This window comes from Poecilia latipinna, unplaced genomic scaffold (assembly GCF_001443285.1).
Source record: "Poecilia latipinna isolate Pla-1442-1.1 unplaced genomic scaffold, P_latipinna-1.0 Scaffold651, whole genome shotgun sequence".
NCBI lineage: Eukaryota > Metazoa > Chordata > Actinopteri > Cyprinodontiformes > Poeciliidae > Poecilia > Poecilia latipinna.
Window position 1 is genome coordinate 18,811 of NW_015113267.1, and position 26,254 is coordinate 45,064.

The window sequence follows — 26,254 nt, forward strand, 5'->3', positions numbered from 1 at the left end:
TTAGTGAAAGCTATTTTCAGCTATTTTAAAGTAATGATGGAGACTCAAAGATGAAAGTCTGATTTTCTAAATTTCCATTTGAAAATACAACAAGCACGCCTAAAGTAAGAATTTATGAGCAGCAGTATTTTCTGTTTCTTCATGTTGACACACTAATATTAGCAAAAGTCCGGACATTTTAGGTGTTTTCTTGCTATGTATTTGACATTAGCATGCTAAAAGCTGGCTCAGCCTGGTCGTTGCGAGCCTGGTGTGATATAGTCGGCTCAGGCAGCAGAGGTATGTAACAGGGTTTTATTTTAATATTACAGATGTGAAGTTTGTCAAAATTTATTTACTCTTTGACTTTATTTTGTTAGTTAACAAGATGTTTCTCCAGACTTTTGTTGGGCGTATTAAGTTCTGTTATGCTGCTCCTGGCAGTTGGTGGTTGCCGTAGTAACCAGTAAGCGACAGCTCCTCCCCCTTTTTCTGTTGCCGTCGGTAACTGTGGCACAGAAGCTTCTGGACTAAAGTTGACCATCTTATTTTCCTCTTTTGTTGGGATAAATACAGTGAACCTGAGTGTGTCTGTCGTGAAGTCAACCTGCTGGACCTGAGACGATCATAGAAGGGCTACATATATAGAGTTTTACCTTAGCAGGGTACAAAAAATGTAATCACTGCCTAGCGGACTACGTAGCGACTGGTATGTAATGTGAACATGCAGTTTGAAAACGACGCATGCCTTCAAGTACACAATTTACAGCAATCATTGTAGTACCATTTGAAAATATGGGATATTTCTGCTACTCCGTGAGGAACAAAGTGGATACAACTTCAGAGTGGCAATTACAACAGCATGTAAATATGCAAAACAAGCCTTCTTTCCAGTCCTGTTGAGTCAGAGTAAGTGGAAGAAAGCAATCCAGAATAGAAAACTTGGCGAATGTATGAAATGTGTGGGAAAATATGTCAACATGATGGTACGGCTTTCTCTGATTATTATCTTGTGAAACAAAAATCATTTATGCTTATGTGCATTTTAAAAGGATAAATAATAATAAGAAAAAAAGCACTGAACAAATGCTAATATTTTGTCATAAAATCACATTTAAGAGTTATTAAAAAAAAATCAACGTGATCCTAAAATGTATGTCTCCTTTCTCTGCTCTTCTCCGTTTCTGCAGGTCTGTGGAAAGCCAGGCGATCTACCATGCTTGTCCCCCCACCCCTCCATCCATGCAGACAATTGCACCTGCCCCGCACACAACTCCACCCAAAACAAAAAGCAGAGGGATCAACACTTCCCTCTCTGTTCCCTTCATCCATCCTCTCCCTCTCATTTCTCCCCCCTCTATTCATCTCATCACTGTCCTCCTCATCCCACCTCCTCCACTGTGCCTGCCCCAGGACTTCTACCAAGCGAACCCTTCCAGAATCCGTCACTTTCCCGGTGTTTCACTGGCTCACGCTGGTCACATGCTGCCTGCTGCCCTCTCTGATCGGAGCAGGGGAGACGTGGGGCGTCGTTTCGGCCTGCCCGTTCCACTGTGTGTGTCGAAACTTATCGGAATCGCTCAGCACGCTCTGCGCCGATAAGGGCCTGCTCTTCGTGCCGCCGCATGTCGACCGGCGAACGGTGGAGCTGCGGCTCGCAGACAACTTTATAACAGAGGTGGGCGGGAATGACTTTGTCAACATGACCGGACTGGTTGATCTGACACTGTCGAGGAACACGATACACCTGATTCGACCTATGGCCTTTGCTGACCTGGAAAGTCTGCGCTCTTTGCACCTGGATGGTAAGCCATGATCAGTTTTCCCCCCAAGTTCTCCAGTAAAGAATATTAATTTAGTACGTTTTTACAGGAGAACTATTCTGGCATTGTGTTATTTAGGTAACCGCTTGACAACGATTGGACCCAAGGACCTTGCAGGTTTGACTAACCTGCAACACCTGATAGTCAACAACAACCAGCTGGTGAAAGTCTCCGTCGAGGCTTTTGATGACTTCCTGCTCACTCTAGAGGACCTCGACATGTCCTACAATAATCTTCGGAGGCAAGTTTTTCTTTTTTTTTATTAATCAAAATATATTCCCTAACATCAGGCTTGTCGATAGTTGGCTCTTTCCAGAAATACTCATGCTACATCTGATAACACCATCTAAACTAAGACAGATTTCACCTTCCACACACAAGAACTTCTTTCCTTAAGCTTACTCTCTTAAAATGGCCTTGATCTCGTCTAACTTCTTATGCCTTAGTCTCTAAAATGTGTCATGGACAAAACAAATTTGTTGCTTGTCGATGTGTGGCAAAGTTCACTTCATGAATTATCCTGTTCAAGCTTTTGAAATAACCCATAAAGTAAAACTTTAAGATGTTAAACTCTGATTAATGAATAGAATGATTAGACATTTGAAAACTTTAAAGAAATGTCAGCTTCAACCATGAAATGGTTTTACCTGCAAAGACTGATATTTTTAACAAAATCTCATTTGAGTTTCTTTTTTGTTCTCTTCTATGTCAGAAGTAAATAAACATGTTTGTCATTGATGGTAAATAAATCTTTGATTAATTTACTTGCTTCTCTACATGTGGAATGTAATCCCCTCAAAGGTAAAGAGAATTTAAGCTTTAGCTGATAAAGCTTATTAATGCACATTAGTTTGATGTAACACAGTCTGTCAATGTTACACAATCGACAGGACTAACAATATCTTTTTTCCTCAACTGGGTCTCAATATGGATCCAAACTAACAATAAAAAAGGTTCCAGAATCCAAAGGCACAATAGCAACAGCCAGTAACATCTGAGTCAGTGAAGACTGTTATGAACGCAACGTTAAAACTGCTGAGGCCAGAAGATGACTGAGAGCTCAGAAAACTAAATCAATTTTGATGAGGTTATAATTTTCTTTCACTTCGATTCAGTTATGGCTCCAATGAAGGCATTGTGAAGCTCACTCCTCTGAATGACTATACATTACTATGGATACTGTATACGGTTCATACTTGAGTGCACAATGTAATACTTTGCTAAGGTCATTATAGAACAATGGATGATTTTTACAGCTTCGCTATTCTTCTGGGCTAAATAGTTTGGCTGAATAATCACAGTCCTCTCCTCTTTCCAAAAGCAGCACACAATGCAGATCATTTTAGCAGCAGTCGGCTGTCGGTCGTCATTAAAATGTTTCAATTGTCTCTCCAAGATGAGCACTGCAGCCTTTCTGAGGCCTCTACCAAACCTTGAAAGTGCAGAGTTGCAGTTCTGAACAGAAAAGCAGCTGCTGCTTGAATCACTCGGTGGCTATTAAGGAGTCTATTCTGAGCGTTGAAGAATCCGTGTCACACTCTCCCACAATGGGTAAAAATACTCTGGAAACGGGTTAAGTCACGCAAGAAACTCTTCAGATCCGACTTATCAAGGTAGAAGTTTCACCCTGTGACCCTATTACGCGCAAACTGAATTTTCATGTTCTTGATGAATTCACTTTCAAATGAACAAGCCTTGTAAAAAAAAAAAAAAAAAAAAAAAATCCATTGACAATTTACAGCTTGGGTTTATATGATGGTAATTTGCAATGATATTAGGTTGCTACGTGATGGAAATGACTGCAAAAAGTTGATAAAAACCAACTCATCTGCACTGCGTTTCTGCACTACTCCAAAATGAACTACAAGCATCAATTCAGTGATCTTATTGTTAGCTCAGAGGAAAGTGCTAATGAGGAGAGAGCAGCTGATATCACTCTGTCATTCTGATTGAATTAGAAGAGCAGAATAGTGGCTGTAAAAGGAAGCAGTGGAAGAAAACATGTTTGCATTTGCGTTAAAACTGCTTCACTGGGAGTAGCACTGCTGCTAATAATATGAGCGCCTATTAAACACTCAGAAATGCAAAAGAGAAAGGTGCAGTTGGTTTAAAGAAAGGAAGGCAGCGGCTTTTAGATGCTAGCTAGGTGTCAAAAAAGAAGCCAAATCTGTCCAAGAAAATCATCAAGTGAATGGAGTACAGAGGACTGAAGCGAGGTTATTTTTTTTCTTTTAACGCCCCTCCAATTTGTTTGGGACATCTGGAAAGTGATTTTCTCAGAGGAGAGAAGGCGAACACCGCTATTAGTCGTTTGTAGTGGTGACACTGAAGCATCTATAGACGTTGCTACGAAAAGAAAAAAACTGGGATCAAAAAATTCCTCTAGAGAAATTGGATTCATTCCCTTGATATAAATTGCAGCTCTGATATCCAAGGTGAACTGCCAAAGTCTTAAAAAAGATTGGTAAAATGTACTCTTTGAATAAACTATATGTACACTCACTTGACAGTTTATCAAGTATACATTTGTAGGACTGGGTTTGACAGACTTACAACTTCAGAAATTATACTTTGTTAAAAACATTTCTCAGTAATTTTAGTCCATTTTGAAAAGATGATGCAATTGAAGCAGATTTGTCGCCTGCACATCCATAATAATCACCTGGAAGTGCTCAACTGGACTGAGATCAGGTGACCATAGAGGATTAGAGTGATTAGCATGAACTCACTCAAGATGGCTACACCAAAGGGTCCCAATGCGGTGGACATGAAGGACAACCACTCACAAAAGGAAGCTCTGCTCGAGTGTGATAAACAAGCAGTTTCTGAAATACTCAGACCAATTCCTCTGGCACAAACAAGTAGATCATGTTAAAAGTCACTTAAATTTCCACTCTGATGTTTAGATTGAAGTTTATCAGGTCATTTTCATCAAGTCCATATGTCTAAATGCATGAAGTTGGGTCCATGAGACTGGCTATTTGTACTCTGACGTAATTGATCAAGAGCATCTCTCACAAAGTATTTGATACCAGTTATGTTTTATTTCAAAAGCAGAACAGCTTTACAGTCTCAAAGGTTGTACTGACAAATGTATGATCGGCTAAATTTAACAAGATCAAAAGGTTTTGGGAGAAAAATACCAGAGCTAATGGATTCCTGAACTCGAAGCTAAAAGCACAATGCACACTTTTCTCCAAGCTACCCGTTGCCTCTCGTATGTGAACAATGTGGAAACATTCACAACTGCAGAACGATGGTGATGATATGCTGGAGACACGGAGTTAGTGAAAACAACCAAAACTGGCTTTGGTCTTTGCCAAAAGCAGTCCTGTTCATTATCCTTTAACTTTACCATTCTTTGTCATCAAATGATGCCCAGCTGAACAAAAACAGTTACAGAAAAAACTCTGAGAAAGGAGCAAAATGTGACACCAACACGCCACGAACAGCTACCTTCATGTTTTGCTGTCTGATTTCTCAGTTGTAAGTTGAAAACATTGAACAGTGCTAAATAACTGTAATAAAAGTTGTGCTGTGAATTGAAATCTGAACATCTCATAAAAATTTTGCAGTTTTTGCCACTTCTCTGAACCACAGCTGATTTAATCACAATCCTTTTAAAGAAATTACCATCTTACATTGTGTTAATCCGCCCACGAGGGAGAGGAAACCATCAAGGAGACCAGTTTTAGTTTCAGATAATCTTTCATTTTTTCCCTCTCAGATGAGCATCCATCATGGCAAAGTTTACTTTTTGAAAAAGTCTCTCTGGAATCCCTCTAAATATCATCTTATTCCTACAGGGTGCCATGGGAGTCTATTCAAAACATGGCCAGTCTCCACACTCTGAACCTGGACCATAACCTAATAGACCACATAGCAGAAGGAGTCTTTGGAGAGCTTTATAAGCTGGCGCGGCTGGATATGACCTCCAACCGGCTCAGGACTCTGCCACCTGATCCATTCTTTGCAAGGTACATCTTAAGATTTCTCCTTTCAGTTCTGTAAGGAAAAGGCTTCTGTGGGAAAACACTGAATGTAGTTTTTGAATGTGTTTGCTATGGTGACATCCTACATTGACTTGCAAAGCAAAAACCTGATGAGTTTTAATATTTTAGCTTAAAATAAACTATACCATGCCCAGCTGCTTCAAAAGCTTAGATCAGTGTTTTTCAACCACTGTGATGCGGCATACTAGTGCACCGTGAGCGAGGTGTTCAAAAAATTTGAAGGTACGGTTTGTAGTATGGGGCGCTCATAGTCCGGAAAATACGGTAATTGGTCTTAAAAGATTTTTGAAAACGAATTAATTATCTCCAAATAACGCCATCTTTGAGTGTTTTTGCTGTAGTAGTGACTAGTGGCGTAATCATGTAATTTTATTATCACTAGATGGCAGTAGGTACAGAGCATTTTACATTAAAACAAGAGAATTAGTGATCACACACCACAGTGTTGTGGCACTGTTCAGGTGTTCAGGTGTATTTTTGAAGTGGACATGTTAAGTGCAATTTGAAATAAGAAATGTAAAATATGATAAAAATAAATTTGTGTGTTTATTTGATTCCTATTCAAGACACTTTGATAAGAATGACTATATATGTAATATAGGCGGCTACAGAGTATCTTTGTTTTCGTTTTTGGTTGGTGATGTGCCTCGTGATTTTTTTCAATTAAAACAATGTACCTTGGCTTAGATTGTACATTAGCCAACAAATTTTCCATCACTTTGGTCTTGGTCCAACTGAGCAGCACGTACTTTTAAAAAAACATTTGAGAATGTAGTCACTGAAAGCAACATCTCATTTGCTGCTGAAGGTTTAATCTATATGCTGCCTAATGCACCCATTTCTTGCTTTAATCCAATTATAATTAATATGGCACTTTTAATGAGTGCTTAATTAAAAAAAATAAGGTAAATATGTAATTTGATGTAATTTTTTCATCTGCCTCTTTGGAAACCGTAAGAAAGGAACTTTAAGTCATAATTTTCTCAGTATTTGCCAAACATCCAAATCACCTGGGGACTAGAATATAGTAAGTTAAATAAGAAATACAAACAATTTTCACACATTTTACTTCCCACCAGATCACAGACGGGAGCGATTAGTCCAACTCCCTACAATGCTGTCATAAGCCTGAATTTTGGAGGGAACCCACTCCACTGTAACTGTGAGCTGCTGTGGCTGAGGAGGCTAATCAGAGGGGACGACATGGAGACATGCGCCACTCCGACACACCTGGCTGGAAGGTAGGAGTTAAACACGCCGATGGATCAGTCATGCTGGTTCTAGAACAAAAAACATTTCTGAGTTAGCCTGGGTTGGGTTTTCTGGAGCCTGAGTAGTATGTACATGGTACTTTCATGGACTTTTTATGACTAATTGAATCAGATAGTACTTCCCCTGAACTTACCAGCTACTTTCCTAAAACTTTCTCAGGATCTTAGAAGAAATTTTCCAAAGACTCTCTCTAGAACTTAGCATGTACTTTCCAAGGACTCTCTCAAGAACTTAGGTATTTTTTAAGGACTCAAGAACTTAGCAGGTACTTTAATAAGACTTTCTCTAGAAGTTAACAGACACTTTCCTAAAACTTTCTTTGGAACTTAGCAGGTACTTTCCTAAGACTTTCTCTAGAAGTTAAGAGGTACTTTAATAATACTTTCTCTAGAAGTTAACAGATGTATTCTTAGAACTTTCAAGAAACTGAAACTTTTTTGGGAACTTACCCTGCATATTCCTAGGACTTTTCCATGAACTTACCAGGTACTTTCCTAGAAGTTTCCCATGAATTTATGAGGGGTTTCCTAGTTCTTTATCTGATCTTATTGGGTACATTTCCAAGGACTTTCTCTGAACTTAAAATATTATTTCAGCAAATTAACTGCTAAGGTCTAGGAAAGTATCTGCTTTGCCCATGAAATGTAACCTCCATGTTCCAGGTTGTAGACTGTAACCTAAAAGTCCACCATGACCTTTTAGAAAACATAACTTTGCGGTGTGAGCAGAGAAAATGAACCTCTGTTACAGTCATCTGTCCTTAATTAGTGTTTGCTAAGTGTAGCATTACATGTTCATACAGCTGAATATTCCTTGACCCTCAATATATTAACTTTAAAGACTATTCCATGAGTCTGCTGAAACTTTCTCTGAGGTAATAATTCTCCTTCTTCCTTTGGTCTTCTAGATATTTCTGGTCAATCCCAGAGGAGGAGTTTACGTGCGAACCACCTCTCATCACCCGTCACACCCACAAGCTGTGGGTGCTGGAGGGACAGCGTGCCACTTTAAAATGCCGTGCCATTGGAGACCCTGAGCCAATAGTCCACTGGGTTTCTCCAGACGATCGCATCGTTGCCAACTCTTCCCGGACCAGCTCCTTTAGCAACGGGACTCTGGATATCTTGGTGACGGTGGCCCGGGATGATGGAGCGTACACATGTATTGCGATAAATGCAGCAGGTGAAGCTACCGCCACGGTGGATTTGAAAATAATTCCCCTGCCTCACCGAGGCGGGGTCAGTGGAAACACTGGGGTAAACGCCGTTAACGGAAAAAACAACAGGAGTACGACCAATGGGATTTTACGGACAGATCCAGGTTCGTCGGATATCAGCACAGGGAAAAACGGAGGGATTAACAATGGCGCGGGACGCGGAGCAGAGTCCGACAACGGGAGTTTAGGAGACGGAGAGGCCAACGAAGGAGAGAGCGGAAAATCCTCTGAGGGAGAGAGGGCAGATGGAGGAAGCATGGAGGATGACGAGGGGGGCGAGGAGGAGGGCAGGATGGTTGGAGTACAGGGAGTGACCTCCACCTCGGCTCAGGTGCGGTGGGATTTGGGACGTTTGTCCGAAGCGTACGTTGTGTGGATGTATCAGATACAGTACAACTGCACTGCCGACGAGACCCTCATCTACAGGTAAGTTGGTCTTTATATTCAACAGCAATCAGAGCCTTTCTTCTGGTTTCAGTTTTGATATTTTATGTTCAAGTCAACTCTTGCCAGCCTATCCATAAAAAACATGAAGCCTGTTTACCTTCAAAGATCCTTAAATATTTATCCCTTACATTGAAACTGTTCATTTTCTGCACTGACAAGCAGACAGCTCAAGGGACGGATGAATGTGAGCTCAAATGAGGAAATGGAGGCGCAAAGGTAGTAAATAATTTATGCCCATCACTGTGTGACACCAAAACCCTACAGGTGAATAGTTACAGGACATAAATGAGCAAAGAAAGGGATTTACAAGGGGATGAATAATTTAAGAAGGGTGTTTTAAGGTAGGAGAGCGCGCTATGAAGCGTGTTCTGCAACATGAAAGCCTGCAGATGCAACCACAGTGCAGAAGTCTTAATATCCACAAATTTCCTATTTAGTCTCATCATTTTGTTGGATTGTTGATAGATCAATATAATATGATATATTTTGAAGTGGTGATGGTTTTTGTTTTGTCAGATGGGACCAAAATCTTTTTTGGCACCCCACATTTTAATCAATAATTTGACTAATAGACTAAAATTTCAGTAACTTGATGAAGTAAAGATGAACTACAAATGCACTGAAAGGTGGTTCTGTAATGCACCGAAGGTCTGAGAAAAAATGCAAGCAACACTAACTTCCTTTTCAGTTTGTCACACTAAATTGTGACAAAATGTAAAAACTTTCAGAATTGAAATGTGTTCAAAACTAACTGGATGCCAGTCTTTTTATTATTATTTAAAAACTAAATATATTTAGTTTAAAAATTGCCAACCTTGCAATCCAAAATCTAGAGCTAAACAGAAAGACAGAAACAAGACCTGACTCAGGAGGGAGAAGGAAACAAGCACCTAGATTTATAGAGTGGCTTCTAGCTATTTGGTGTACTTACATGTTCAATACCACTTCCAAGTTCATGAATTATGTCTGTGCTTCGAGTTTACTGCCTCTGAATTTACAAGCAGAGCCTGATGAAACTTTAAAATGATGGAACCGTTGTTAGTGGGAAACAGCAGCTGAGGCAGCGAGGAGGGGCGAGACCAACAGCATTCGTTTTCTGGATTTCAACTGGCACCATTAGAGGCATTCGCTGTCGCTCCCCTTAGGTGTTATAAAGAAGGCATTAAGCAGCAAGGAGGACTGAGAAAGGGGCAAGAGGTGGTAACTGCATGACTGGAGGAGGCAGAGAACACAGTGAATTGATTGGGAATATAAAAATAAATGGAAGAGCTATAATTAGAGTCAGGAGGGACAGTCAGGTGAATATGAGGTAAAAATGAAGGCTGTGAGATCTCAGGGGGAGTAGAAGAGAGACTGAGGGAGTGAGGGAAGATAGATGACAGGCTGCGCTCAAATCACCTTAGGAGAGTCTGAGATAAGGAAGGGATGGGTGACAGAAGACAAACTGACAGGGACTGAGGGGAAAGAGAGAGGAGGTGGACCCAAAATGCTCCTTCAGGACAAACCAAGAAAATGAAGATAGAAAAAGGGAGATTTAAATGCAACCTCCTAAAATAGACTCAGAAAAAGAAAAGGTGTGAACAGATGACAAAAAAAAAACCAAGGTGAAGAAGTAGGGTTTGAACTGGAAATGAAATATGCCAGAAGATGTGAAGCATCTTTAAAGACTACAAGTCCATTATCTCAAAAAATACTATTTTAAAGGATAAACATGGAAAAAGAACCAATATTCAGCCCTAAAAAGCCAAAAATGCCTCAGATGGGCTGAACTAAACGAAAAACAAAGTACAAAGAAATCGTTAAATTTTGGGGGTTTTATTTATGGAGACAAAATAAAAGTGATCAGGACTTCTCCAGTTTCTAAAATTATTTAAAATTTAACTTGCTGGGGTGAAAAAAAACAGACTCCATGTCATTTATTAAACAGCAACCACGCTTAGGAGTAAGAATAGCAGCCTGTGTGAAAGTCTGAAAAATACAGGTGTGTGCTAACAACGCCAAGGTGGACGAAGGTCAACCATCACCTTCCAGAAGCAATTTCTGCTGCTTAATAAATCAGTGAAGAATTATAAGTCCATTTTGAAACCATTCAAAGTCCATTGTTTTACAGTGAGAGATTATTAACAAGTTGAGCACATTTATGACAGCTTCCAGTCTCCCTGAAGCAATTTTCTTAGATTGTATGGCTCAGAGGAGTTACAAAACACCCCAAGAGCTCCATCCCCGACTCTGCAGGCTTCAGTTTGCCTTTTAGATGTTAAAGTTTTTGACAGAGCAATTAGTGAAACACTCAACAAGTATAGCTTGTTACAGCTGACAGGAGAAAGCCTCGTCTCTTGAAAAAGAAAATAGCACCACGATTTAGTTTTTGAGACGTTGCTTCAAACTGAACTGCAGCACTTCTAAAACATTGTCATCTGGACAGACCAAATCATTGACGTTTGGACCAATCCGTGATTGGAGGAAATCTCACAGCGCACTGGCACAGAAACGTTATTCTACCTGGTCACGCACGGTGGAGGAGGAGTGATTACATGGGTTTGTTTAGCAGCTATAGAGAGCTGCAGTTTATTGCTGCTAAATGCGGTTCCAAATCGTTGGGATATATTGATGGAGACGTCACACGCAGCGTCTTCAACAATTCTGTTGTAAACTCGTTTGATTAAAACAACTACACAACCTGGTAAAGACCCGAATTTTTACTATTTTCTGAAAAGTAAAAGCTCAGCATGAACACAAAAGGTGTATATCAGTTTTATCATGACTGTAGTTAATCAGAAATTCTAAAATTTAATGACTCTTTACAAGCTCCCAGTAGGTCATTAGCGAGCTGCTTAGGTTACATCAAAGCAATGCAAATTAAAGGACAACATATGGAAATAATGAGCAAACATTTTACTAAATTGCAAACAAAGGCTATAACATTGATTGTGAAACATGACCTTGAAAAATGCTCATGAATTCTGATAATTAGCAAACAACCTCCACATTTGCAAACCCTTTTTCATTAAAGTCTCACGCCTGCAATTTGTTTCCTCGGTTCTCTCACAAGCTTTTAACTTTCAGGTTTGGCAAAAGCTAAAAATCCACAAAAGATGTGTGTTGAGCAGGTATTTGTTGAATTGCGTCTCCCCAGGCTGAGTTTACCTCTTAAAGACAAAGACGTGTCAAGTAAAGACTTTAAAGGAGCCAGCTTTGGGCTTTATGTGAAGTGATGCCTCAAACATACAGTCTGAAGAGAAAGAAAACCAAGATGGCCAAGAAGGGATAAACATGGCGAGCCAAGACAATTCAAACAGAGCAGATATTTAAGTTTAGTAAAGGGGGTATCTGAGGTTTAACTAGAAAAAAAACAGAGTTTTCAAAGTAGCAGGATAAAGGCTATGTTTTATGCGGAAAGCTGCAAGTGCTATAGTATATGATGACACATTTATCTTGTCTTAGAGCCCACCAAACAACTGCTCTCGTTACAGAGGAAGGGATGGATGAGTGTTAAGCTCTGTGTCCATGTTGACTGTTTGTCTCCAAATTGCTTTGTCAGAGGCAGTTTGAAAGACATCATGCATGAAGTCGTAGCACACAGATTAACGTTGAGGGTCAAATTTGACCACAGCACAGGCTACCTCAGAGGTTTTATCCACTTCTGCTTTTCTAAGTGTGCACAACGATTACTTTAGGGTGAGTGCATTGCAAATTAAAGGGTCTAAAAGACTTGAATGTGCTGGTAATAACATTAGCATGCTACCAGTAGCATAATAGTGGGAGAGACAACATTAGCAAACTAATTTAATAAATATTAGTGTGTTCTAATTAGCAATGTGCTAGCAAGATTGTGCTAGCATTAGCATAAACCTGTTGTCCATACTTATACTTGTACAGTTTTAAATACAAGTGTATTAAAAGCTTAAGGCAGTTGATGTGTAAGGTTTTTGTTATTTGCATAGACATTTTTGAATATAATTTTTGTAAAAAAAAAAAAAATATTACAAGACTGAGCTCCATTTTTACCAGCTGGTGTTCAGCACTAACTGTTGCTAGGCAACGGAGCGCATACACCGAGGTAAGGGATAACTCTGAAGGCTAGCTCATCCAGTTTCATAACCGCTCACCTCCGGTCTTAGGCTGGGTTCTTTAGTCGCTGAAGAACCAAACCTACGTTGACCAGATTGGTTGGATCCTTCAAAAGATCCAGACCTTGAATTTGAACATCCTCCATTTGCAGTCACGTTAAAAACAGAGTGCTGGGGCGGTTGTGGCGCCTGTTGTAGAGAATGTGAACCATAGAGACCTCAGACAGGTTTGAGTCCCGGACCGTTGACCTTTCCTGCATGTGTGCCGGTGCTTGTAGCACAAGGGTGCTAGCATTATCGATAGCGTGGTCCATCTGCTCAGAAAGTCGTCTGGTCTGTTATTGGTTCTTAAACAACATAAATTTACTGTGCACTTAAAAGGGCAATAGAAAAACTGCTAGCTTGCTGAACAGAGCACTATATGGTGAACGATTGGATGAAAACAGCTGACATATTAATTCTGCACACAACACTGCAGCTACTAAAACAAAAATCAGCTCTATAATGGGAGGATATGTGCTGAACGGTCTTAAATGATGTTTATTTGGTTTCTGTTGTGCACTAAGGCATAAAACAAGAGGTGAAGTTTTAAATCGGAACAAGCAGGAAGACATGTATGGCGTTCGGCAAGCATCCAAAAACACCTGGCTTCAAATACAAAATATATGACCCCTGCTAAAGCTTTACAACATTATGTTATAGGACCATTTCACAGGAAACAGATCAAACAGTAGCTGCCACCAACAAGACAGACAGAAGACGGGGTGACGGGTGTATAAAGACACAAACTTCAGAAATGAATCGAAAATACAGCTCAACTTTTAAACTGGGGATTAGACAAAGGGATTGACAAAGCAGAAGAAAATAGGAAAATCAGTCTGAACAGATAAAGAGGAAATCAAAGTGGGGACCATTAAAACGAAACCAAGCCCACTACAATGCCGGAGGGGATTTACAGTATAGATTTATCTCCCGTCATCGACGTGGAAGAGCCAACTGCAGCATTACACAACAGCTGGTAAACCAGGAAAAACAGAAGTCGATGAAAGGAAGACTGGCTTATGAATTGAAATGGAAAGAATAGGACTGAAAGCTTTCTGAAACAGATTTATACAGATATTGCTGTGTTTCTGCTTTAGAATGTGGCAAAAGAAACTCAACCCATCTGAATTGAGCAACGGATGCCCGAGGCACAGAGAGAAAGTGGAGAAAACAGAGGGTTTCATAACGGAAAGCAAGGAACAAAAGCGAGTGGCAAGACAGTTTGAGCAAAACGAGAACACTAAGAGTTACGCAGACTGCAGAGCATAGCAGAGCACGCTGTGAGTGGCAGATTTAATCACTTTTAAAGGTCAGCCTCTTTCCACACGACTCCAGCCTTCGTTTTAGCCTGGATTCTGTAATTCTGATGGCATCTGTGACAGTGCCAGGTGCCACACACCTGCTGGACGCCGTTCACCCCGTCATCCCACCACCCTCAATGATGGCACCTGAGCTTCCCCTCCTGGAGCTCTGTCACAATGTTACAGCACCACGCCTTGGTGGTCCTTGGTCAGCAAGAGAACAGATGGCAATCCCCTGGTTAAATGGAAATCTGTTTAAATGTCCCTCAGTTAATCTATACAGATGATTAAAACAGTGGAGGGAGGCAGAGCTAGCTGGTTTTGAAGGCTTCAGTGCTTCATAGCTGTGGGATATGTTTTCCAAGTTACACGGTGCATGAGAACCAAGGGGGTTAAAAGCAAAATGTGTTCAAATTGCAAGAAGCTTAATCTGTCATTGCATTAAAGTCCTTGATATTTTATAAATGCTTCAGCAGGTGATCGATGTTATTTATTATAATCTATCTCTACTAAATAGATACAAGGCACAGGACAAAGGTTTATCCCTTCAAGACCAAACTTGTCAGCCAGATTTGCTTTACCGTATTTCTGCCACACGTTGCGCTATCTGAAAAATCCCAACGGTTTCTGAAAGGGGAGACGTTGCGCTTTCCAGCCAATATCAGGTTATTACGGTAATTTCACCCCCGCCATAATCACAGAGTGGTTACAACAGGTGGTAAATTGCGAAAAGAACTTGCTAGATGTTGAAAGTTCCAGTTTTTAAGGATAAATGGGCAAATATATTTTTACTCGCAGGACATTTAAAGAACTGTGTGCAATTAAGAAAAGCAAAAATATCCAGGCGGTGATTTGAAACTTAGGACTCAAAGATTTTACTTTTAGATCAGGACAATAGCAATGAAGAGCTGCTTAGAGTTCATCCAAAACAGGCATATTCCTCCACTTCATACCAATATTGTGCTGCAAAGCAACATTCTGGGAAACGCATTTAAGGTTACTGTATGTGCCACCGTCTCCAACCCCTTTGTGTATAATATCCCATATATGCACTCTGTTGCTTTCTATTGTACTCATGTTTTTTAAGTATGGATATTCTCCTCCAAGCACCCTTTGGGAAATAAGATCTGAACCAATTTATATGAACAATCCGCCAATAAGAGCAGTTCAAGGCTGGAAAGTCAAATTTTGACTTGGCTTTAAAACCCACTTCCATCCAGTTCCTCCCAGGTCTCAACGGGGATCAACCTTCCTGTGGAGAACTCAAAAGTGCCGAGTTCAGGACACAATTTAACGGCAACGGGAACGATCACAGCGCCGACGAGAAAGGGGAAGTTGGAGGAGAAATCATGCAGAGTTTATGAAATAATGAGCACATTGGTTCAGACTTAAAATAAAGAGGGACGCACAATTAAAAAGAGCAGGTAGAAAGTTTGACATGCACAGAAAAGGAGCATGCTGAGAGCTAGACGGTGGAGAACAGGGCTAATGAGTCACAGGAGGGGAGGGCATTGAAGGAAATAGAACCTGAAAATTACATGAAATGCAATGCACTCATTTTCTGCTGCTAATTATACAACAGCGAACTAATATTTGGCACTCAGAGTAATGCGTGAGGTTATTAATGTACTAAAAATGCACATATTTGCAAAGCGTCTTGGCATGTTCAAGTTTCCCCTCATTGCTGCAGCCTTCTGTTTCGTCTCCTGTGACATACAACACCCTATGGCGTCCAATGTAATACCACTGGGGATTCGGATACGAGCGTCCCTATTTAGCCGGGCATGAGCCTGGAAACAAGAACAAGAAATTATGCAGGAAACACGATAAGTGCATCTGCCGAGGCACGGATTGACGGAGATGTGTCGGAGAGATAAAACGGTGGGGGGGAGAGCCGAGGCATGCAGTGACGATGATGCAAAAGGGAAAGGAAGCAGAAAAACAACTGGAGGAAATGAGTGCAGGGAAGGGGTCCAAGCTGTGGTGAGACGGATCCTATAGGTAGATGTAATTAAGTGTTAAATTACTTTATGAATAATTGTGTCGACTCAAATCAAAAGCTTAAGATGACAGGGAAATGGAGACAGCCAGTTCTCATCTACATGTCAGGTTGCATTAAAATGTAAAATCAGAAAGGAGAAGAGGGATGGTTTAATTTTAAAGAAACATTAAAGATCAGGGATAATAAGGCTCAGGAAAAGATGAGAATCAAGAACTAAATCAGGCCTTGAGTGGTGACACCGAAATTAATCAGGATTAGCGATGAGCCGGTTTACTCAGAGTAAAAAGATGTTTTTTTAGCTGTATTTGCACAAAAGTCTAAGAAAAAAGTAGAACACCACCAATCAGGCATACCATTACGACAGAAAGTGAATAACACAGATTATCGCCTCAGTGTGGGACGTGCTAGTGGGTGGCAAAAAAATGGGCACGCATAAGGATTTGAGTGAGTTTAATGAAGACCAAATTTTATCTGCTGCTACTCTGGTCCAAAGCATTTCCAAAACTGCAGATATGTGGAGTTTTCCTGGTCAGAATCTGTCAGAAAGAGTCCAAAGTGAGAAAAAGTGGTAGACTGGTGACGGGTGGTGGCGGACTCACCAGTGCGAGTAGATTACCTGGTTTGACCATTGTTCTGCAGGAAAACTGTGGCTGATGCGATACATAGGCATTGTTGGGAAAAATGCCTATGAAGAACAACCTGTGTCGTCTTGCAGGTGGACAATGTGCAAAAAATGTTCCTGAAGGTGTAAAGTTGGAGGTGTAAAGCCGTCCTCTAAACTCCTCAAATGTGGGCATTTAAGGTCCAAATCATGGAGGCCAGGTTCCGTGTTAACTCACCCCTTCCCCAACACATTGTCAAAATGTTAAACCATTTTGTGTCCATGTATTTAAGTTGTACCATGGTGTTTTTGGAGGCAAGTATTTTGATGATTTATTGAGAAAAATGGTCGTCTAATTTGATTCAACTGTATATCATCAAAACGTCACTCTTGTTGCATTTGTTTTGGGGATAATTGGACCTGTTGACTCAAGAAAACATGACACCTACTCAACCCAAAATAAGCTACAACATGGATACTTATTGGATTGACTAGACCACATTTTCGTGCAGCAGATTGACTGCAGTCATTTTAAATGTTTGGTTTTCAAAGCAGATTCCAAATGTACCTCAGGCAGGTACAGACTCATGTGGAGCTGTTTCAAACCTGAATACTTTGGGGACTAAGCAGGCAACACTTAAGGTATGAAAGATTTAAATGATCTGCTGTGAATCTGCCTGGTTGGTGTATAACTGGAATAACCAATCAATTGATTTTGTTTGTGTTGTATAAGAGGGAGAAGTGAAGAAGCTTTCTGCTTACCGACAGAGCAGAGCAACAAGTAGAGGAGGGGCAAAGTTACTCTGATTTATACAGCCGAGTAAAAACAAAACAGTCACCACAGCACTTTCTCTGGCATCTCCTTAAAAAATAGACTTTAAAGCAAAGGAACTTTTCACAATATCGATCTTCCCCAAGAGTGGAAAACAGCCAGAGTGCACATTGGATCAGAAAGAACTGAAAAGACGGGGGAAAACTAAAAGACCTCCCAAAATGAGGTATAAAAGACTGACGTCTGGACAGATGAAGAAAAACAGAAGGTCTCTACAGACTAAATCAAGGAAGACAGCCAATGAAACATTTAGCAGTTCAACAAATCAAGACCCCAAAAAGAGAGGAAAGGGTAAACGGACAAAGGAAGTGACATGAGGAAAAGGAAACGGGAGCGGTATAGATGTCAGCCAGACGAGGAGATAATTGCTTTGTTGTTCCTCCTAGACTTGCTCTCTCTCCCCTCTCCTCTGTGGCCCGGTCCTGTCAGGTGTCAGACCACCAGACTCGGCTCCGATAGTGAGGAGAATACCGGAGGAAGAGAAAGACGAGCCAAAACATCCCCCCTTCATTTCCTTGGCTTTAACTCTCTTCCTCTTCTTCCTGGATTCAGATAATCACTCACCATCTTCAACAACAAAACAGACTCTTCCATGGTGCATGCCTTTTTTTTGTCTGCTTTAACCAAACAACAATTTGAAACGCAGCATCAGACCTGCACTCTGTGTAGGTTAAGAGAACAATAAAATCTGCCACAAACATTGAAATAAATTGCTTAATCTGATTTCCAACAAAAGGTGACATTACCACAACGTGCTCTCAGGATTTAGTCGAGTATCATTTCCTTTTGTCCAGGGTGTGTATGCACACAACATGGCTGCACCAAAACAAATCGGCTCATCAAAGATGCATGACTTTCATGTATATTTCAATGGAAATCCCTACATTTGTCATTGCCAGTATACAGGTTAACAAAACATTAGCAGGGGAGTGATTCACAATCTCATAAAAGAAGAAGACGATGTGAAATATGTGGCGACGATGGAGGGAGGATGCAAAGCAAACAGAAGACAAGGCGATAAGATAAAGCGAAGGATGAGAAAGGACTGGGGACACTTAGAGGAACTGATATAGAAGAGCAGAGGGAAGACAAACAGAGCCAGAGTGACCTTGGATGCTGAATCACGCACCATGGCTGCTGCTCAGGCTAATAGAGATATAGCACAGTGACTAAAACGAAGAGAAGCTTGGAGGTCAGGAAGAGACCAGTGAGAATTGCCAGAGCATTTAGAACAAGCAGAAATCGAGTCTTTCAAGAGAGAGAGAGAGAGAGAGAGAGAGAGAGAGAGAGAGAGAGAGAGAGGAACAAGATGTCAAGGATATGTAGTCTGAGATGCTATATGTTGGATTACAAAAGGATAAAAAAAATCTGATTAATAAAAGATAAATAAGGGTGAAAATGTTAGGAATTACAATCCACTCTTAATTTATTGGTAACCTGGGTGCTGCTGTTTTTGTAGCAGTTGTCTGAAACTTTCATTGTTGTTTTGACTGAATGTTGGGGCAAACTTAGGAAATTCAGGTAGGAGGCATCAAACCACAGCAAGATTTTAAAACATTGCAGTTTGCCAAACAAATATTTAAAGCGGCACTGTTCCTATGGCTTAAACTCTTGTCAATGAGATCCTGAGAAACCAGACTTGTCTTAGGGTGAATTCACACCAGCCCTGTTTAGTCCGCTTTAACCAAACTCTAGTCCATCTGTCCAGAAAGTCCACTTCGCTCGGGGAGATGTGAATGCGTAATCGAACTGTCATGCGGATCAAAAAAGTGAACTCGGACAATAGTGTAGGGCATTCTGAGTAAATAAAAATTTACAAATCTAGCGTTCGCGGGAGAAATAGCTTGTAGTAAAAGGGAAATCCTACAGCTACTAAAATCTGATGCCAGTCCATTTTTGTCTATATTTTGTGAAGAACATTGCGCTCAGTGTCTTTATTGGTTTACGTGTCGCTACATTTACATGGTGCAGCCGATTTTTCCTTGATCGATATGTAAAATCAGAGATGCACCAATCCGAATTTTGAGGTTGTTTTCCAATCACTGGCATCTGTAAATCTTTCATTTATATTTTACCCATTTTCTAGAACCAAAGGATGGATAATTTTTGTTTTACTCAAGCCTTCCTGTTATGTGCTGAAAATGATGTGCTCTTGAAGTCTGGAAAACCTGCAGACAGGTCCTGCTGTGGCAATCAGATGTGGTCAAATGCTTCATTGCATAAAAGGCGATAAATCTGCAATAGGTTTTGGTGAATTCGACTCTTCTAACTCTACCAAGGAATATGCAGCATTATTTTTTTTCCCCTTAAGGTCGATGTTTGTTATTGTCTGTGGAAAGATGATTGGAATCAGTCAAAACCCGAACTGGCAGCTTGGGCCTCAAAGAAAACCATAAATCTATTCTGGCCAGTAAAGCCTCGATTGGTGCAACTTTACGCTAAAAGCTTTGCCCTTTCAGCCCATCACACCTGTCAGTGATCAAATAAGGGAGGGTCAAGTGTCATGGGTCAGTTACACTCGCATAAAGGTTCTGGATGAACCGACACCACTGATGTTTTAGAATAAACAGAGGCAGCAGCACTCTCACTTCGGACTCTTCGTGCTGGAAAACCCACCACTCCCCACCACTGGGCTTTACAGTGGAAACTCAATCCTCTAGACCAACTGATTGCCCTAAAGTCTCTCAGTTTGAGTTTTCCCAACCATGACACATGAGACGGTACCTCCATGACTTGACAACTTCTAAAAGCATAACTGAGTCTGTGCTCTATTTTCCCTGCTAATATTAGTTACTCCTCTGATGTTTTGGGCTTCCCAGTGTAATTGGTGTCCGTTTTCCACAGAACTGCCACACAATTTGAAGAACAAAAGGTCTTTGTGTAGAGGCAGAGTTGAGGGAACTAATTAATCTAAGAAAATGGAACAAGAGCCACTTTTACCAGTGCTGTTTTGACAAACCAGCAACTGGATTTCCTCATTTAAAACACGCACATCTTTTCAAAGGCGTCGTCTTGTCTTCATGTTTAGTTTTAAATGTCTGCTTTGATCCGGGAAGCTGATTTTCAGGTCAGTGTTTCCTCTTTGAAAGAAAAACGTGTCTCATCTTCTGAGGATTTGGTGTTTAGAGACTGGAGGTAGATATGCTTTCAGGGAAATTAGTACACTGCAAAACCAAATAATGAGCTTTCACCAAGTGGTTGAGTAAATGTGTGGCTCTACAAAGAGGGAATCTATGGCAACATAAGAAATGTTGGTTTCTTTGCATTCTTAAAATCAGTCTTTATTTCACACAGACAAATCAAATAGTTTAGAGATTAGCAGGAGTTTGTAAAACCTGACAACATTCAGTAAATTGTTTTCAGGTGTGTTGGTCTGGAGATATCTAAATGTTTAACCCTTCCAGACCGAACGCATCAGCCAAATTTGCAGTACCGTAAATTCGCCACACGTTGCGCTATCTGAAAAATTCAAACGGTTTCTGAAAGAGGAGACGTTGCACTTTGCAGCCAATATCAGGTTATTACGGTAATTTCTCCCCCACCGTGGAAGGTAGTGAAATTAATCTGAAGATCATTATTTTAAGAGACGGTAAATTGCGAAAATAACTGTGCACTTAATGGCTAGATATTGAAAGTTTCAGTTGTTTGGATAAATGGGCAAATATATTTACTCAAGACATTTAAAACACAATTAAAATAAGCAAAAATATCCAGGCGGAGATTTGAAACTGATATCATAAATAGTTAAAAGACACTGGAGAAGTGGAGTTTGATACCAACGCTTTTGGACGATGGTGTCTGGTTGAAGTCTGAAAATACAAATATTCCCTTTAATTTTATTTTCTCATACTGATCTAGAACTATAAGTCCAGATTGATTAGAAACCCTGCAGGTCATGCTGTCCATTAAACTCTTAAAACAACATTGCAGTTTTAGTTTAATCTTTTATCAGTGTCATCTGTTTTTAGACAGCAGCCATTTCAGACTTTCTGGAAAAACTATTTGAACGTGACGTAGATAGTTTCTACCCTTTGTACCAGCTTAAGACATTTTCAGGTTTGAAGCCGCAGAAGAGATCGATATTCGTTCCAGAGCCTGAAATCCATGCATCTGCCCTGCAGCGTGCCTGAAAGTAGGCGCCTCTGATTTCCCAGCTACACTGCATTATTAAACATCAAATCCCATCATCCCATCAAGACCAACATAAATATGTATGAGAAGCGTCAATCAGACCGGTTTCATTTGTAAAACTTGATTACGTGAAGGTAATTACACCCAATTTAAAAGCGAAGGAAATCTGCTGCTGTCCTCTGTCTTTATTTTTGAATGCATTTTAAATAGAGTTAGGCTGGGGGTATTAAAGGAGAAGCTCCCTGAGCGTCAGTCATCCAAAATGGCATTTACGGGATGTAACTCCAAGTCTGAGGAGAGACTTAATGGCTAGAAACACATTATACAAAATAAGCTCTTTGATGTGGCAGGAGAAAGCCAAGAAAAATGGAGACAAAAGCAGAGGAGGAGGAAAAAAAACAAACAAAAAAAAAAACACTTTTCCCACACAAGAGGGTTAAAGCTGCAGAGGACAAACTCAAACCAGCAACAATGTGCTTGAGGTGGGCTTCAGTCTCCCACACATACTCATCAAAAAAACACATGCTTGTTCTGCTCTTCTAAATACAAACAATGGACCAATTCCCGTCCTGAAGCAAGCTAAATACAAATTATGCAAAGCGAGGGCCCTCAGTTCTTCATCCATTCAGCTCACCTCTCCTCCACTCGTTCGCTCCAGCACTTAAAATGAGGACAGGGTCAAACTCCTCTCTCTCTGTAACCCCTCCACGCTCCAACTCACGCAGACAAAATCTGCATCGATCGCAGAGGAAGCTCTGCTTTTGGACATAACATTAGCAGCACAGTGTGGACACTTAACTTACAGACATATTCACCAATAATCTATCCTGCACAGTTTGAGCCCCGTGTTTTTCATCTGGCCTTTTTTGAGGGATTCGGACATTTGGGTTTCTGTTTGATCACTTTAGGATATTCTACTTGATTTTTCAATCTTTTTGGATCTAAACATCACCCAACTGCTCAGCTGTCTCTATATGGAGAAGTAATGTTACAATGTTTAAGTGCAGAGTTAAAAGCAATTCAGCTAACCTCTCTCTAAAATACAAATCTTTTACTTAACTTCGTCTGTTGTCTTATCTTAATTTCATTTTTATTTAATTTAAATTTAAATCAGTATAATATTTGCAATTTTTCTTCTTTATTCGTCTATTCCTTTCAATGCACTTTTTTAAATCTAGAATTACATCTTGTCTTTTATTTCTCATCCTGTCCACTATTTCCTAATATTTGTTTAAATTGCATCTAATCTTCAATTAATGGCAATATTAGTTGAATTTTCACATTTAATCCTTCCCATGCTTCTCTCTTTAAATTGTTTAAATTCATTTTTTCATTACTTTTTAGTTCTATTATTTCTTTATTAGTTGTAATATTTTCTCAATGGTTACTTGCGGTAATATTTATTGTTTTAGTCATACTGTAATATATTAATCATATTTCTTGTAATATTCTATTTCAGTTTTGTTATGAAACATATTTCAGCTGTGTTAATTATTTTATCCAATTAAAAACAGTATGGGGATCATTATGCATGTCTTGTGAATTTTTTTTTTTAAATGTATTTTGTAGTTTAATATGCATCAATATGTTCTCGCTCTTGAAAATCAGATGATAAAAACATAAATAGCTACTTGCACATTACGGCTCCATCACATGCCTTAATATCGATTTCACACAGAGTTTTTAATACGATTGCCAACACATATGGGCATCAACTACCCTACAAATGAGCAGTTTTTTTCCCTTTATATCCCCTTGTGTATTCACCAAGAAAAGCCTCATTTTCTGTTCTATTGCTAATAACAGAACCAATCTTTTGCTGTTTTTACACTGTCTTCTACTTTGTTGCTCTAATATTCAGCCTTATTCCATCTGAAGTAAGTATATGTGTGAAGTAACAAAGCTTTTCTCTCTGAAATCTCTCCGCAGGATCCTCCCATCCACCAGCGACCGCTTCCTGCTGAAGAACCTGGTTTCTGGCGTGGACTACAACCTGTGTGTGCTGGCCATTTTTGACGACACAATCACCTCACTGGCTGCAACGAAAGTCCTGGGCTGCACCTCCTTCTCCACCAAGGACGTGTACCCGGCGTGCCGCTCGCTCCAAGCCCACTTCTTGGGCGGGACGCTCACCATACTGGTGGGCGGCGTCGTGGTGGTCACCCTGCTCGTGTTTACCGTGGCGCTCATGGTCCGCCATCGGGTTTGCAACCACGGCGACCACATGTTCTGTCAAAACGGCAACACGGAGGCCGGAGGCGGGGCCTGCTGCCAGGGCGGAGGGGTCGGATGTGGGGACAAGGGGGGGAACGGGGGCGGGTGTTACCAGTCCAACGGCTCTGGAGACGTGATGATGGTGGTCCTTCCCAACGGCCTGCCCTCCAAGAGAGGAGGCGAGGCGGAGAAAGACAAGGACAAGGAGAAAGACGGAGCCGATTCCGCTTCCCCTCTGCCTCCCAAACTGCCCCCAAAGCCCCGGCCGAAGCCCAGAGTCAACCTGGAGCAGTTCCTGTCAGCCGGAGGGGTGGTTTCCACGACGACGGGGGCGGGCAGCGAGATGGCCTTGGTGGTGAGGCAGAGGAAGGCACTGCTGCACAACCTAGAAAGTGACAGAACTCCCCTCTACTACTCCCCCTCCCCTTCGTCCACGCTGCCCCGGCAGTCTCGTTCCAGGGACCGCCCAAATCCGCGGCTGGAGCGAGAACTGACGAACCGAGCCAGCTTCTCCCTGGCTGCCCCCCTGAGGGACTCGGAGCTGCTGGACTGGAGAATCACACCCAGAGGCAGGGACAAATGGAACTCCTCGCAGGCTTATCAGAGCCCCGTCTCCCCTCTGAGCCCCGCCGGTGGGACTGTTGGCAAGCGGCGACACTCGCTCGACATGGGCTCCTCTGTTGCCTTAGCAACCGATGCGGCCGCAACTGTTGCCAGGCGCTACGGCGCCGTGAGCTGTGCCAAGCGGCTGAGCGTGATCTGGACGAGACGGAGTCAGTCCCTGCACGGGATGCTGGTGCAGTGCGCGTCGACGACGAGTGCCGCCTCGTCGACGACCAGCGACGAGGGCGAGAGCATCGGGGGCCTCGGGGGCCCCGACTTCAAACGGGGGTACATCCACGCCTATAACACCACCAACTCAAACTCAAACACGGGGACGAGCGGTGGGAAAGCAAAAGAGAGGAGCAAGGAGAAGGAGGAAGGTGGTGAAGACCTGGAGGAAAGCGTGGTATAGTCTGGATAAGGCAGAGCAGGAAAACGTTACAGACGGATAAAGGCTTGAGGACAGGACGGTGATTCAGGACGGTGATTCAGGACGGTGATTAGAGGTGAAATTAGGGGAGCGGAAAATAAGAGAGGTGGGATCAGAATGAAGGAGAGGAGTCAGACTGAGTCACAGCCAATTTATTTGCCCAGCAAGAAGTCCAGGAAATTACATAGAAGATGGGAAGGAAAATGTTTAATTAAATACTTTGGGTAAGATGAAAAGAGGAATAATCAAAAATCTAGACAAAAAGAGGGGCAAACAATATGAGAAGTATGCAGCCGCAAAGAAATCTAATCAAGAATCATAAAAAAAGCATCAGAATAAAGGTGATGTGGCGGAGTCAGGGTGAGCGAAAGCAACAAAGCTGCGGTTCTCCAGAGTCCACCCATCCACCAACTCAACAAGCACCATCCAGTGGATTTAAACTGGATCAGAAACAATACAGCTGCGTCTGAAGGCCGCTGCCTTACTCTGGCTCTCACTTCCGACACAGATCACCTTTCTGAGACGCCTTTTCCCAAAATAAAAATAAAAAAACAGTAACTAAAAGAAGCAGCGAGTGTGAAAGATGTGTCCGGCTGAGGAGCATTAGGCCGTGTGCGCCTCTGGATTACAGGAGTATAAATACAGAGCCTGGTGCAGCGGACATGATCAATCGATACGGGCGTGGAAAAGCGAGGCAGTGGGACCGCAGATGTTAAAAGAAAAATATCGAGATCACAAGTCAATATGGATTACAAAATGGAGGAGACGCAGGCCTGATGGAACATGTGAGTGTCCATTTCTAAAAGAAGATCATGCTGCATGTCGGGTAATGGAAAGAAAGGAATCGTGGTAATGGCCACATCAGTGTTGGTGGAGCAGAGACTGGATGTGTATTTGCAGACAGGGTCAATCCAGTAACACACCATCAGTTTATAAAAAACAGAAGAAAAAAAGAAGAACACCACATTTAGTGCTTTCTGGGCATGCTGGAGAAAGCAGGAATTTGCACAATTATGATAAGAGGTGTCCTATCCAAACTGAAATGCAACGTTTAGAGATCAAATGGATACTTTCAGCACCGTAGCATCGTCGGAGAGCACAAACTGGTGGAAAAAAAATCTAATTTTCAAACTCATTTTGTGTGACTTTTAGACTTATTTGTGCCACATGGGTTCAAAGTTTAAAACCAAACTTATGAATGTTGATAAAAATAATTACAAAATCACTAACATTCACTCAAAGACTCACTTAAGAGACTCTTAATGCTTTCAAAAATAA

General features: G+C 41.3%; 1 protein-coding gene across 1 annotated transcript; it reads left to right on the top strand.

Annotated features, from left to right (window-relative positions):
* Positions 1-732: 732 nt before the first annotated feature.
* Positions 733-26,254, top strand: LOC106954382 (leucine-rich repeat and fibronectin type-III domain-containing protein 4-like). The gene is made up of 7 exons (XM_015043851.1): positions 733-888; positions 1,170-1,784; positions 1,881-2,043; positions 5,609-5,779; positions 6,895-7,056; positions 7,995-8,729; positions 23,659-26,254. Exons 2-7 carry the CDS (start codon positions 1,196-1,198, stop codon positions 24,956-24,958), a joined length of 3,120 nt encoding a protein of 1,039 aa, XP_014899337.1. The 5' UTR covers positions 733-888; positions 1,170-1,195; the 3' UTR covers positions 24,959-26,254.

Coding starts and splice junctions, on each gene's coding strand:
- LOC106954382 (XM_015043851.1), top strand. CDS start 1,196: ATGCTTGTCCCCCCACCCCTCCATCCATGCAGACAATTGCACCTGCCC. Junction 1,785..1,880: donor GCGCTCTTTGCACCTGGATG/GTAAGCCATGAT, acceptor TGTGTTATTTAG/GTAACCGCTTGACAACGATT. Junction 2,044..5,608: donor TCCTACAATAATCTTCGGAG/GCAAGTTTTTCT, acceptor TTATTCCTACAG/GGTGCCATGGGAGTCTATTC.